Source organism: Pagrus major, chromosome 9 (assembly GCF_040436345.1).
Source record: "Pagrus major chromosome 9, Pma_NU_1.0".
Classification (NCBI taxonomy): domain Eukaryota; kingdom Metazoa; phylum Chordata; class Actinopteri; order Spariformes; family Sparidae; genus Pagrus; species Pagrus major.
Genome location: NC_133223.1, coordinates 26,771,939 through 26,786,937, shown reverse-complemented (window position 1 = coordinate 26,786,937; position 14,999 = coordinate 26,771,939). Strand labels below are relative to the sequence as shown.

General features: G+C 40.7%; 1 protein-coding gene across 1 annotated transcript in view; it reads right to left on the bottom strand.

Annotated features, from left to right (window-relative positions):
• Window positions 1-14,999, bottom strand: part of pth2ra (parathyroid hormone 2 receptor a) — a 63,016-nt gene that overhangs the window by 39,670 nt on the left and 8,347 nt on the right. Inside the window, exons 4-8 of the mRNA XM_073473170.1 lie at window positions 13,306-13,411; window positions 10,084-10,194; window positions 9,366-9,487; window positions 7,188-7,285; window positions 2,156-2,339 (exon numbers count right to left, since the gene is read on the bottom strand). Coding sequence (XP_073329271.1) covers window positions 2,156-2,339; window positions 7,188-7,285; window positions 9,366-9,487; window positions 10,084-10,194; window positions 13,306-13,411 — 621 coding nt within the window. The remainder of the gene's footprint in view (window positions 1-2,155; window positions 2,340-7,187; window positions 7,286-9,365; window positions 9,488-10,083; window positions 10,195-13,305; window positions 13,412-14,999) is intronic.

Here is a 14,999-nt window from a genome sequence, read left to right as displayed (position 1 = left end):
ACCACCCTTCTGCAATCTGAAGCCTGATTATCAGTATTTAAAAGTGATTTCATTGTTTTCACGTGTAAATTAAACTTCCAGAAAAAATTACAGATCTCATGTAAAATTAAAAACTGTATTTCAATAACAGAAAAGTACTGTTTTTGAGATTTTTTTACAGTGTAGTTGTTGATCCTAATGCACACGAAAAGAAGAGACAAGCGAAGGAAACAAAGAACATCCATTTAATTCAGTAACGCTTACAACAGCAGCAAATCAAAAAAACGCATTAGCCTGTTTTAAATCAAATGGTTCAAGGCGAAAACGTCCCCTGTTAGCTCTCCTTCTTGTAAGTTTTGTCTTTTGCAAAAACCCCTCATCTACTTTACTGTCAATTCCCTCAAAGTGGGCATGTGGATACACATGAATGCAGCCTCAGGGCGTCTCTTTAACATGCAAAGCTCCAAATTTCTTTGTGCAAAGATGTTTCTGCCACAGAAAGCTGATCAGGTGATTGGCCTTGAAAACTGTTTCATGAGATTCTTATTGAATGAGATAACTATGTTCAATCCAGAAATCCATTGAATTAGTTGGACACTCTCCCTGAAGTGCATAAAACATGCCGTTTTATGAGCAGAATGATCAAGGCTACAGGCTGTGTGGTTAGGATTAAGATCACTGCTGTATAGTCAGGATTTAGTAAGGCAATTAAGATACATTTTTTTTAAAAAAGGGCAATAAACAAGCAAGACTCATCTATCAATAATTAAAAACATGAGAAAAATAAAGAATTGCAATCCCATCAGACTGTTTATTCTTGCCACAAGAATTCTTGGTGGTGAGAATAAACAGTTTGATAGGATTGCTGTCCTTTATTTTTCTTTTGTTTATTCACTACAAGAGGGATTCAGCACCCCGTATTGAAGCTATATACATGAGAATAAAAACATACAAATTAATCATCAGCAGGGTCCTAGCACATAGGTGATTTGCCAAATGGTCGGATTAAATATGTGCATGTTAAACCCTTAGTACACTACTGTAGCCAAGGGCAGGGATGAACTGAGGATAAAAAAACACCCTGGACTTTTGAGCCAGAACAGCAGGCAAGAACCCATCTGGATGTAAACCACCACCCACACACAAGACACACAATTTAAAAGATGACGGACAAAATCCACAGTCCTGGTTATGTGTTAAAATACATAAAAATGAAGCCTGAGCAGTCTGAGTTTGACTGGTTAAGTTCAGTATATAAACATTATACAGTCAGTTTGGTACAAAGTTCCCCAAACCAATCAACTGAACATGTATTGCACGTTCAACTTAACATTTCTTTATGTTGCAATTTCACGTTTCTTTAGGCTCAATTGTCAATGTTTTGTTTAGACAACCCTCCTGGCTAAGTTTAGGAAACATCATGTTGTGGCTTAAAATACCTGTTGTGGTGGACATGAACATGGCTTGAAATTGTCCGAAGTCTCCTTAAAAAAAACCCAGTGGAGTTGCACTTGCAAATGTTTAAACACAGTCTCATACTTCGGTCACTGGCTTGGCAGCCTTCTCATCTGTACAGCCCGTCCTCTTCAGGAAGGAAGTGAGGAGAAGTAGTAAAAAGAGTCCACAAGCACGGGACAAAGATTGCCAAAGATTCACACCCCCAGTGGACATGATATGAGGATGTCAGTATACATATGACATGTACAAACATGAACATATCAGTGGGTTTCCAAAAATGTTAACTGCCAACATTTTATTCCAGCCAGTGGACTGAATCCCCGATGGCAAAATTGTCGTCGCCCAGATGTGGCCCACGCCCGACACGTTCGTCCGGCCCACACACCGCGTGGAACGATGGCACTCCTGTTTGCTATCTGGGGCTCTTTGTGTTATCCCTGTCCCTGACATCCCAGAATAAACACAGCTGCTCAGATCACGTCAAGTGTTGAGAGAACAACGAGCCGAAAGCTGTACTGTTATATTGGCGCACACACTGTAGAAACCAGGTGCAGTTTAAAAGTGCAGCCAGGACGTTCCTCTGCTTGAATGACTGCTGTAAGGAGCTTACAACCCAAAGTTATCACTGTAAAACGTTTCAAAACAAGTTTCTGCGGTCTGAGCGCTCTTATCACCTCTATCAGGCCTCAGATAAGAGTCGAGTAGAAGTGGTACTTACATACTGAGACTTGTCCAGTGGAGCCATGCTGACCGTTTTCAGGTTGTCCAGCAGGGCTGAATCAAAGTCCTGCAGTCCGGCACTGGTGTGGACGACTTTGTCCTTCACAAAGATGCTGACGGCCCGTAACATGAAGGAAACAAACAGGTGCATGTGGATGTAGTTTCTGGTGCAGTGAAGACGTCTGCCAGGAAAACAAACAAGCAGTTATGGATTAATAATTAACAGCACGATAAAATGCTTTTCAAACCAGTGCGGAGAGCTTCAAACAAGGTGTTTAACTCCAGAGTCTCAGGTCTCACTTGTTTGTTCGATTATTTCTACATTTCCGCTGGCTCTCTCCGACTGTGATGCCGTTAATTTGTTTTCTGGGAGCCATTTCACTGTTTCTCTGGCAGAGACACGTTGTGGTCCTTGCAGAATGTTATAACAGAAGCCAGAACAGCACTTCTGCAGTTATCCTCCTCTTTCATGAGATCTGACACTCATTTTGTTCTCCTCAGTGGCTGCACACGTATTAGAAATTGTAGCTGTGGTCTGCACTTGTTGATGCTCCACATGTATAAATATACAGTACGTTCTCTTTCTGGTTAACGCTTGTGTTATTGTTGTGGCTGCTTATAATTGCTGTGAGAACTCCGACCTTATTTACTCAGCAGCTCAGCCACACAGTCTGACTGAAACTAAATTGTTTCATCTGTAATTGGTTCTAATGGAGCGATTAATCAATGTAGAGAGCATTGAGTGGGAGCGTCCCGGTGTCAAGTGTTGTAAAGGTATGCCTTCACCTTTCAGTTGTGTTAAGATTTTTTTTTTTCTATGACTTGCAGATGTTTTTCTGTATTATTAAGTTAAAAGCATTTGTGGCAATACCATAGAAAGTCTTCACTGAACTCATTATGTTGTTAGATATCTCATAGTCACAGTTGTTGTTGACTGTGGTTTGTTAATGAACTGTCGCTTCGTAAATAAAGTCTCATATTGTGGAATAAGAAAACCTTCCTGCAGGAACAGGATTGTTGAAGTTGATCTTCTCTCTCATGGATTATGGTGATGTGGTGAATATGCATGCATCTGCCTCTACTCTTAAGCCTTTTGGATGCCGTCTGTCACTCTGCCCTCAGGTCATAACCGTGATGTTCATAGCAACCTGTCACTGCACCATCACCGCATTTTATACCATTGGGTGTTGTTCTCCATCTGAGAGAATCTTACCTTATCTTATCTCCGTAGTTATGTGACTTTCCCAGACTAGACTAACTGTGTGAGCACTTACCTGTCCACACTGATCATGTAACTAATTGCTAACCTATGTATGAAATAGCCCAAATGGGACCATTTAGCCCTGATTCTTTATAAATAAAACAAATAGACATGTTTTTCTACCCTGCTCTCAGTCTGTTTTTATCTGTCTCCTGTCTTTAACTCCAAAGCTCTAAATATTGAGGCAGGGCCACTCCAGCTCAGACAGATATGTACCAATTCAAGTGGAGAGAGATTTTCAAAAGGTTTTTGAAGTGCTCATTGGATGATTACACCTGTGGATTTCAATTCAGAATAAACCTGAAGAGCCTTTAAGGCAGTTTAAAATATATATTCTTTCAAAAAGATTTTAGATCTTTTCACCAAGGAGGCAATGGAGAGAAATTGTTGTTTCGTTCAGTTGCATCTCTCCAGGTACAAGCAAAGGGAGGTCATTCTTTCCTTAACCTCAAAGCCTTTATTTGCATAATTTCTAAAGTATATTAAGAATGATAAACCAGTATCACTTTTCAATCACGTAAATGGTTGTTAAGGCACAGGATTTATAGTGATAGTGTTCACAGCTTCACAGCTAACTTAAAAAGTTTAATGCAATTCAGAAAGAATCCGAGGTTACACACCGTATGTTGATGAAAATGTAATTTGTTATTCTGCCTCCAGTTTCCACCCACAGCTCAGCAAATGAAAGCCGTTTTCTCCTCGGCTTTCTGTAATAGTTTTAATTCCCTTATAATTTCCCATAAAGGTTTTGGGAAAGAACTTTGTAATTTGGTACTAATCGTAGGATAAAAACGGATTTCCATTTTCAATTATACCCCTGTTAATGTGGGTTTGAACAGAGCCTCTAAAGTAGTCAACTACAGTGGAAACTTTTTTTTTCTCTTTTTTCCTGATTTTAAAGTGCCTGCTCTGACGTGCTGACAGACTCTCTGTGTTACACTTCCAATGAATTGAGATTAATTGTGGAGGGATGTGGATATTAAGAATTACTGACCCGTGAAATAAAGCATCGGTGGCTACTCCTTCTGCATTTTTTCTCTCAAACATCCTAAAAGTACTGACAACCTTATAGCCATAACTCTTCAATGACATATGAGCATTTGAGACAATATAAGTGTCCCAATCATGTAAATCAGCCGAAGATAGATAGTACATGGACTCACATGTTTTTTTTATCTTGAAGCTCTCTCCTCATGTGTCATGTTTCACTTTCCATCTAATGAAATGTCAAGTTGCAATGTAAAGAAATGTAAACATTGTTGGCAATGTATGTTTCTGCAAAATATATGTTAATTCATTCTGGTGATTGGGTTGACAGGGCTGTGAAAGTAAGCAAACCCTTGTCACGCTGGAGCAGGGAAGGTGGACCCGAATGCACGACACAGCAGGCAGGAAGTGCAATAGATGAGGTTTCAATCCAGATAATGGCAATACAAGGAGCAGGCAAAGACAAAAGAACATCTGGGTAAATGAAAAATAAAACAGATGACTTGACGATGACGGAACAAAAGACTGGACTGTGTGTGAGGTGCAGGAGGAGTGAGGTAGAGAAACTCAGGTGAGGGCAACGAATGGAAAAACACCAGAAAGAGGGAAGAGGCTGGAAAGACACAGGAAATAGGGGAGGGCTTCTGAGAGAGATGAAGTGCAGGTGTGAAGGGAAAGCAGATCGGGGGAGAACTCAGGTATCAGGGCTAATGAAACAAATACAAGGCAGACAGGTGTGGAGAGAAAATCAGGCTGCTGAAGAAAACAGGAGGGAAAACAGAACCAAGCATACATAAACCACAAAACCTAGAAAACACAAACTCCTCCAAACTTACTACACAACCGTCTACCACTTCATACCCTCGTTCTGTCATTTCACGCACTGCAAAATTGTCACTCAGCTGTTCTGTCAGATTTCTTTGTGGACTTTACTGTTGCTACAACACTTTTAGCATTATTTCACTTAGTACGAGGGAAACAAAAATTAGTAAAAAGTGAGAAAAAAAGTTGGAAATCAACCAAAAGTAAAGTATTCAAGAATGCCAAACTTATATGAGCTTACAATAAAAATATAGCCCAGTATGAAATAGCCCAAATGGGACCATGTTGCCCTGATTCTTTATGAATGAAACACATAGACATGTTTTTTTTTTTACTGTTCTGATTCAACAGCCATGAGATGTTAAAGCCTTTTTAACTCACCGCCTCAGACTTCCTCAAAATTTCTGAGCTAGTCTCAAAATGTTTGGGTTTTTTTTTTTGTGTGATTTCTAATAACAGTCATTCATCTGACAGCAGGATAGAAAACCCTTAAAAACATATTTTAGTTAATGTTTAGTTTGTGGACAGTCTGTCTTTATCTGTCCCCTGTCTTTAACTCCAAATGTCATGTCATAACCCCACACTGTCTACTGTTAAGTGCTTCAGAAATAAACTGTAGCCCACCATTTTGTACTTACAGGAAGTGACAGGAGGTGTGCAGAATCAAAACACTGCCAGTGTTCAATCAAAATAAAAGTAGCAAACAAACCAGATGTTTTTATTTTTATTAAAAAGCCCATTTATGTATTGCCACTTCATGGCCTATGGTAGAGTCAAAAAATATGGCAGCAGGGTCACTTCAGTTTCAAGTGTTTCCAAAAGGGTTTGAAGGGCTGATGGGATGATCACACCTGCGCCATTTCATAATAAAAAGCTGGAGAGGCTTGAGAGTGGAATTTGAACATTAAAGGGCAGTTTAAAATGTTAAAAAATGATCTCTGATCTTTTCACCGACGAGGCGGTTTGTAAAGTGCGGACAGGAATCGTCTGTTTACATGCATCTCTCTTAGCTGCAAGTAGAGCGAGGTAACGCTTTCCATTACCTCGAAGCTTTTGTTTGCATAATTTGTTTGTATTTGAAGAACATAAATCATGTTTCATTTCACAGAATAGATGTAAATTGATCTACAAGTATTACGTTGTACAGTACATAGTGTACAAATATGGAGCCACTGCTTCCAGCCTTTTAAACTGCAACTTGTTTGTTTTGTCGTGTGTTAGACCTCACTTGGAGGGCGTCATAACAACAGCTAACTTAAGAAGTTCACCGCAGCTCAAAAGTTGTATGAAGAGCTCTCAATTCAAGGTAACATATCAAACATTGTTGAGAATTCACTATGTTGTTCAGCCTCGAGTTTCCACCCACAACTCTGAAAAAATCAAAGCTGTTTTTTCTCTTGTTGCTTGGATGTTACCTTCATCCAAAAACTCAATAATCTATTGCTCCTTTATTGTTTTTCAAGCTGTCTAAAGTGGTGTCAAAGCACCGTCAACACCGTTTGTTTTCTTTTTTTTTCTATCAGCTGTGAGCAAATCCTTCATTTCCATACTGTGAGCATCAGTGTTGAACACTCAACAATCGAATAATTAGCCTGATGGCACCGTCAAGTATCCTCAATTTTGCAATTCTGTCATTGTGAGCAGAGTACAAAACATTTGCTGTGCCACTGGATCACAGCAGGACAATCAGAACACAAACGTAGAGGCTGAAAAGAGATGCAGGTTTTCACAAAATGCTGCAGGTGTGTCAATGAAAAACTGCTGTCTCCAGGGTGTTTGGAGGATTTTCTAAACCCGCGTGATGACATGAAACGTGCCCACCTGTCAGGCATTGAACCAGTAGAGGACCACCTCCTGCAGTCTCTCTCTTTGGAGGATTATCAAGAGGTTTTTTGTGTTGTTACAGTGCAGCTGTTAGAAGAACAGCACATCATTTAAGTATCAGAAATGTCTTTCATACCTGAAGTATCCGATGATGAAGATGGCCACCAGCAGAGAGCTGAAGGACACGGCGTAGCCAACGGTGTACATGACGTACAGCCGCTCGAAGAATTCTTGCTGTGAACAGAGAAAGACATAGAGAAATGTTTGATATTAAAGATGCACCGTGTATGTTGGATAAGAAATTCAAGCTCTTTGAAATTTACAATATTAATGAGGTAATAATACAAACTCAGAAATATTTATTTTTTCCATAACTGAATAAACAAGCTGTTCTCAGTGTCCTTTCAGCGTTGTCCTTTAAGGTCAGTTTGTTTATTCAGTTTACTCAGTCATGAAATCGAAGAGAGTTTGTTTATTTAGTTTGTTTAGGCAGAAAAAAAATAAGATTAAGATTAAGATTTCTACCCAAAAACTACATCATGCACCTTTAAAGCTGCTGCAAGTGATTTTTTAAAATGAAAATAAGATAACTAGCTCTATATTCCAACAGTAATAAATGAGTGTTTGCTCAGACTTGTATTTCTTTTCTTCTTTCTACTTTTAATTGTTAAAAAGCCTCCTGTGGACAGCTGTTGCAAATTAGCATTTTGCTATAAACACTTCTGGTGCCTTTATCTATTTATTTATCGATCCAGTTTATCTCTCGGAGGCAGTGTATATAAATCATTATTACTGTAAATATGCCAGAATCAGCCAAGAGGCTGGTTTTCACCTCCAGGCCACGTTCTGCTTGGTTGAGTGTTGCAGCCACGACGTTCCTCCTGTTATGTCCGTGTCAAAAAAACTATCATGACTATCAAACTATCAGAAATCACGACCCAGTTTCTCAAGGTGATCCACAGACCTTTATAGCTGGCAGGTGTAGTTTGGTAGAAAGAAAATACTGCTCACAATAAGCTCTGGGGAGACGCTGCAGTTGAGTTTTTTAGGCGCTTTGAGCACAACAAGCTGAGTGTGGTCTAGGTCCATTACATTCGAGAGAACATTTATACAGCTGATATCTCCGAAGCTCTACAACTCCATCGCTCACCAAAACAATCCCGCCTACTTTGTGGTAAAAACAGATTTCCAGGAAAAATCAATGACTCCCAGCTGCTTGGCTACACCAGGCGCTCCGATGAGAACAGAGCAGCCGTCACCACTGATGTTTCAGGGCTCTAATTATTCAGTATTCGCATGCTGATACGAGCTGAGGAAGATGATGAAGATGATACAGCTGCACCGATAATTAATGTTAAAACTGTCGCTCATGCCGCCGTGTAGCCTGCACATGTGCCAAATTAAAGACTGGATCCGAAAAAATTCACTCCCAGAACATCTCACTGTCAGTGTGTGTTTTCGTCTGAAGTTAATCCGAACAGGAGAAAGTAGTTCCTAAAGTCTTAGCAGGTAACTTGCAGGCTTACATCCTTAATCTCTGACAAATACTGGAGACAACACCAGGGATTTTAACGAACACTTTTCACCTGTCTGGAATCTAAGATGACGTATTGTCAGGCATTAGTCAGACTCAAAGGAGCCAAAAGATTCAGTTAATAACACAGACAAAAGATGGCTACAGCTCTATACCTGGTATGTTTTCATTTCACGCAGAGCAGAGGTCAAAAAGTCTCTTAGGTGATTTGGTTCCTTGGATGAATACTTTGAATTTCAAAAGAACATGATTCATTCTTAAAAGCCAAGGAGACGAAAATATGCCAAACTATCTTTTACAGTGTCTAAAGACTGAGCATGATGATGGAAACGCAAAAAAATAACTCTTCCAAACTGGAACTGCTTGGTGGAAAACGAGGCTAAAACATCAGAGATGTAGCCCTCGTGCACTTCAGGGTTCGACAGTGGGAGGGCTCTAAGCCTTTGAGAACATGCCTCACAGTGTGTGAGTCTGTGTGTGTGGACATTGTGACTGTTTGAAGACCAGTTCTGATCAACAATGGATCAAATGATGATCCCCAGCAGGCAGCTGTTTCTCAGATAAAATGTTTTATAGGAGAGCAAGAGCTGCTCATTTCTTCGACAGACGTGGAAGAAATGAGCAATGAGATGTGAGTGTGACCTCCTGTGACAGACACTCAGCTGCCACCTCCCCCCCTGTACTGATCGCTTTGACTGCAAACATACGCAGGTGAACAACATTGGATTAGCCGGTTTAACCAAGTAAGGTGCTGTGTAAATATCTGACAGTCAGACTCACTCTTCCTTCCTCATCATTGGGCTGAAGGAAGCGCAGACACTCGGTGTAGTTGGTCCACGTTTTGTTCCAGCGGTCCACAAACACCCAGGATCCGTTCACGTCACACTTCCTGTAAGCGTGACCTGGAAACACATACTTTTACATGATTTACATTATATTTAAAACTAAACTGGTCACGATTCAAACATTTCATGTGACATTTCCATCAGCCTTGATATTTTAAAGGCCCTGTTCTTCCATGGTAGACCTGCACATATGAATTTTATCATTTTTAGCTAATTAGACCTCCTAGACCACAGCGTTATCATCCTTACAGGCCTTTCTAACAGGGAAAGAAAAGCACAGATATGAATGAAAAAATCATCGATGCCTGAATGTCATTAAGTGGACTCGCTTGACAAGTCAGACTCCTGTGGCGTACTGAGACACTCGAACACGACAGAGCCTTCATTAGTGTTATTAGTAATACTAAAAATGTTAGAAATATTTAGTGAAGTCGGCCGATTAGTGTGTGAAGTGAAGTGAGATATTATAACTCTATCGCTCATCTTCAGCCTTAGAAGTCTAAAGGTAATTTTATTACAATACATCGACAGCATCAACTGCCTGAATTTATCCCTACAGTTAAAGTCCTCGCAATTGTCCAGGTCTCAGTGTTGGTGAGGGTACATCTGGTACGAAAAAATAAATAAATAAATAAAAGAAAACAAGTGTTAACCTTTGTGATTGAAGTCATAGATGTAAGCCGGGCAGGGGACCTTGGTAACGAGCCCAGGGGAACCATGGGGCCAACAAATAAGACCATCCCAGTCTGGAGGACACGTTTCATCTACAGCCAGAAGAGAAAGAGGAAGTCAACGTACAGAACATGTGCCGGCATCTGTATTATTATATTTTTATTTGATCCACAGCCTATTTAAAAAATCTGTATAGTAGTCAACGAGGACGGACAACTAGATGTTTGATCCCGTTTGAATTGTGCCATGAATCACACCTCATGGTGTTTGTCGATTTTCAAAGTCAATAAGGTCGCAGTTTGTCACGAAAAAAGTAAAATACCATCTAGTTTTGTGTTAAACCGCTCAGTGAACTACATCGTCTCGCTCAACACGCACTCAAAACAAACTGTAATGATCGGCCCCCCATCCTGTTTCTTTACTGTTATTTTTAGTCTGTCGATGTGGACACACAATCACTCGTAGGACCAGCATGCCGGCAGTAAAGCAACACAGCAGCTTCTCCTTTTTCCTGTTGTTGCTGCACTGTAAAACCTCCTCCAAGCTGTCAAATTTCTTCCACAAGCGACTAGTTTTACTCTCTAGTGAACCGAGGTCGCTTTCAAATTGTCTGATTACAAAAACACATAAAATTATGTCAATTGGATCAACTTAATTGTGAAAAATAATATAAGTGGTTATGGAGAGCAGGGGGCGACAGATCAGAGCTTTACATGCTGAGAGAAAAGATGCGTCCGTCTCACTCATGTCCACGAGGTTAACGGTGTAATGCACAGTTTTGCAGTTTGCCTACTGAAAAAAGGAGGGATTGAACAATTTCTCATTGTTTTTACGTTGTTGGTTTATGAAACTCTTTGAGATTGCAGAGAAATATTGGGTCCTGTGACTCTGGTAAATGTCTGGTAGGGTTTTCAGAGTTTAAATTACCAAATGTCGACAACGGTGAATTTAATGGTCTTAATTAGACACATTGTCTTTGATGAGAATCTCCCAACAACCCAATTTTCTCGAAAATTAGCTCTGTAAACTTGTAACACTTGTTTTTAAAATCCATTGATCAGATGTTAGAGAGTTATTTTAAATCAGTGGAGCACTTGAAGTTATTTCTTAAAGGTAATGAATTTCCATAAAGAATGAGTCTACTCTGACTTTAATTGTTTCTTTGCCCTCTGCCAACAACAGCTATTAACAGAAAAACAGTGGATGTCAGAGGACTGCATTGTGTGGGATGTATACAAAACTAAAAAACAACTTTAAATCAACAGTCCTGCTGATTCATCGCCTCTCTGCTCTCGCCACAAAATGACTGCACTTGCATATGCAAAACATTTTAAAGTGCTGTAAAAACTTTCAGAGCCATTCAATGAAGTCACATAATCCACCTTACGTCAGCGCTCGACAACAAACCTGTCAAACACATAAATATTAATCTGTCAAAAAGGCTCCATTCGACGGGGGAAATTGCTCAGACTCTTGCCCACTGCTGTGATAATAACGCGCTGCGCTTTAGAGGTTTGAAGTCTAAAACAGTTAAAGTGAGAACAGTTTCGGGCTTAATGTGTTTTTGTGACGGGAAGTTATCGCAATTTCTCTTGATCCCAAACAGAAATCGAGCTTCAGGCCACGTCAGATTTTTCAGCTGACCGTCCACCGAACACTTCCTCCCTAACAGTGACTGTCCGCAGCTTACGCTAAGGTCACACTGCTGCATGCAACAGCGAGGAGGGACTTGATTTTACAGTAGCTATTAGCGCTGAATGATTTCTTGCTATTGAGTGGCAGCTACATTAAAGTCGAGCTGAAACGGAAGGCGGAGTGATATTGCGAGTTACACCTCTAACCGCCTCTGTCTGACCCGGATCACAAGGAGGACACAGTCGATTATGTGATCAGAGGGCTCGCCAAACAAGGAGGACCTAACGCAGCATCTGAGACCCAAGTCCGCCAATTTGGAAACAGGGAAAACAGTAGCACAGTATTGGTTTTCTTGCCACGGTTAGCTCCTGGTAATCAGCTACTTAGCTCCACAACAAAACGAGCCAGCTGGAAACTGTCTAACAGCAGCTGGACTCTGTAAACCACCTGGAAATCAAATTCCCTGGCCCGGTACAGTTAGTCATTGTTAGCGGTTACTTTAGCAACAAGTAAAGCCATCTGTTAATCAGGATACTCTGTAAATCAGCCAGGGGTTCAGGCAGAGCAGATGGAGGACATTAGAGGGAAAACCAGAGAATATTGTCCCCATAAAATATGATCCATTATCACCCAAATCAGTGAATACAGTTCCAACGTTGGGTTTTTGTACAGTAGTCTAAAAGGCCCGGCCCCCAGAAACGCTCCTTTTTTTATCCAAGGCAGTTTCCAAAAAAGAAAAAATGAAGAGAGATTTTATTGGATGCGAAATTAGTAAACGTCCCTGAGAGCAAGATGACTCAATACTTTCTGTTTTTCCAGGACGAGTAGGAACTCTGGGGGAACGACTTTTTTTGTCATCGCTGGTGTGGATACTAGTGCATACGTGAAACACGGAGCTGCACGTTTGATAAAAACTTAAACATAGATTTTGAATTCATGAAAAAAAGCCCAAGATCAGAGGCAAATCGGCGCTCACTCCCATGTGAACTGTTCAGTAACGCATTTGCTGACGTATCACCAACGCCCACTGGATATCAAGCAGGCTAAATATCTGGTTGAGTCACCAACAGTGCAGGGTTCCTTCCTCTCTTATCTCTCATCCCCTCCTCTCCTCTGCTATCATGCTCGGTAGCTGTCTGAACCAGCTTTATCATGCATCTATTTGTATGGAGCGGGCACAATAATAACCTTCATTTTCTATCAGAAAACGTACACACATGCTGCACACAAACCACAATTTGAGCCGGCAGTTTCACGTTTTCAGTGCAAAATTAATCCTGGCTGCCCGTTCATCCTAATTCATTCTCTCACACATGTTCCCTTTCTTCACATCTCACAAGTGTGATATTAAAACGGGTGTTCCTCTGCCGCTGATCCGTCATGTAGTGTGCAAACCGCAACGACTGTGGCACTTCCAGGTAACAAGACAAAAAGTTGCGCAGCCATCCGACGGCTTTGAAAGTCGTGGAGCGTGGCCAAGGCATTAGGGATCTTTCTAAAGCAGGTCAGGCCTGGCAAACTTTGAATTTGAGGCCATGTTTAAAGTGTTGCGAGTGGACGTTCGGTACCTGTGGACCCTGGGTCAATGTTGGAGAGGTTCTCGTAGCACTGCAGTTTGATTTCGTAAAGGATGTACATCTGCTCCTGTGCAGAGAGAGGACCATCAAACCCCATCTGTGGAGCACAACAAACAAGATCAGATCTGTCAGAGCTCTGGTCCTGAGTCTATACAGTGTGTGTGTGTGTGTGTGTGGGTGTGAATCTCTTTGTTTTTTGCTTTAAGAACATTTGGGACATCTTGCCACATCCCGTCTGTTTTGGCTACAAAGCGGAGGAAAGTCGTGAGAACAAAAACAACAAACAGAAAGCAAAAACAGACATTTTAAAGCACATATTTCTATTTTTTAATGCTTTCAGTCTCATGGATATGGAGAAATTCAGGTCTAAATATAAAAGTCTGTATATTTTACCATTACAAAGAGGATGATTCATGCATTCGCTTAATGTTTGCTCAATTACAATCAAAGCACGTCTACGTCTGGCACATTCTGACCTCTTGTGTGTAATATTGTTTTCTGCTGTGTAATGAGGATTAGATTCTCACAGGGCTGCTCGTGTGGCTATAGGCTTCAGACTTGATCCATTACAGATCAATCAGGAAAAGCCTAATTAATTATTTAGGTAGATGCACTGCAGGACAAGCTAAAGACCCATACTAACAAGCTAACTTTACTAACATTTCTCTACACTACCACACTTTTTATGAACACTTTTAATTCCTTTCACACACAGTATATATTGTTTTTCTTTTAATTGAGCTCTATTCAAGATCTTTCCACTAAGATAGTTCAGTCAGTGGATGTGAACAGTTTATTGAGGTTTGACAAAGTTTTAGTTCCCTTTACAAGGTTGACCAGAAAAAAATGTTGGCATTGTGCGTTTCTGCAAACCACACATACATTTAGTTCGTACATTTCACACGTATCAATACGCGTCTCCTCACTCCTGACCAGTCGGGTGAGTTCAGAAAATGACATCACTTTACCGTAATGAAAGCCAGAAGACCAGGAAGAGACACCACTTATGACATAACGTGATATAAGGGTATCCGAAATCTCACACGCTATATATATCGTATATATATTGCCCAGCCCTTCTATCAATCATCAAATAAAAAACAACACTGCTTCATTACCAGGTCACTAGCGGTGCTTTATAAGCTAACATTAGCAACCCGTGCTGATATGAGCTGAACATCACTGCTGGACTTATATTTCGGGTGTAATGTGCCATCAAAGGGGAAAATGCAACATGGAAATACATCAAAATGCGAGACTGTCTTGCACCAATCATAAACGTAAAATTCTCTGTTACATTTCCAACATTTATTCTGGTCATCGGGTTGGGATTTTCGTAATTCACAAACTTTATTCAGTTGTGTGATGAAGCCGACTCCAGTTAGGAGACACTGTCACTGCCACTCATCCAGGAAGCCTCCTCACTTGTTAGGGGTGTCTCCGCTATTTTAAACTTGCTCACAGCTGGAGGTCAGATGAGGGTCGGTTCTGTCACTGTGCAGTCACTTAGCATCACTTGACTCAAAGTGTGACGTGCCATTAAATTGCCTGAGAGGAGCTATTGTGCAACAACAACAAAAAAAAAGAACACCGCCATCTGTCAAACGAGCTGACAGGAGAGAAGGAGAAAGGGCATCTGTTTAGCCTTATTTTAAATTCAACTCAGTGCACAGTGTGCTGCTGTA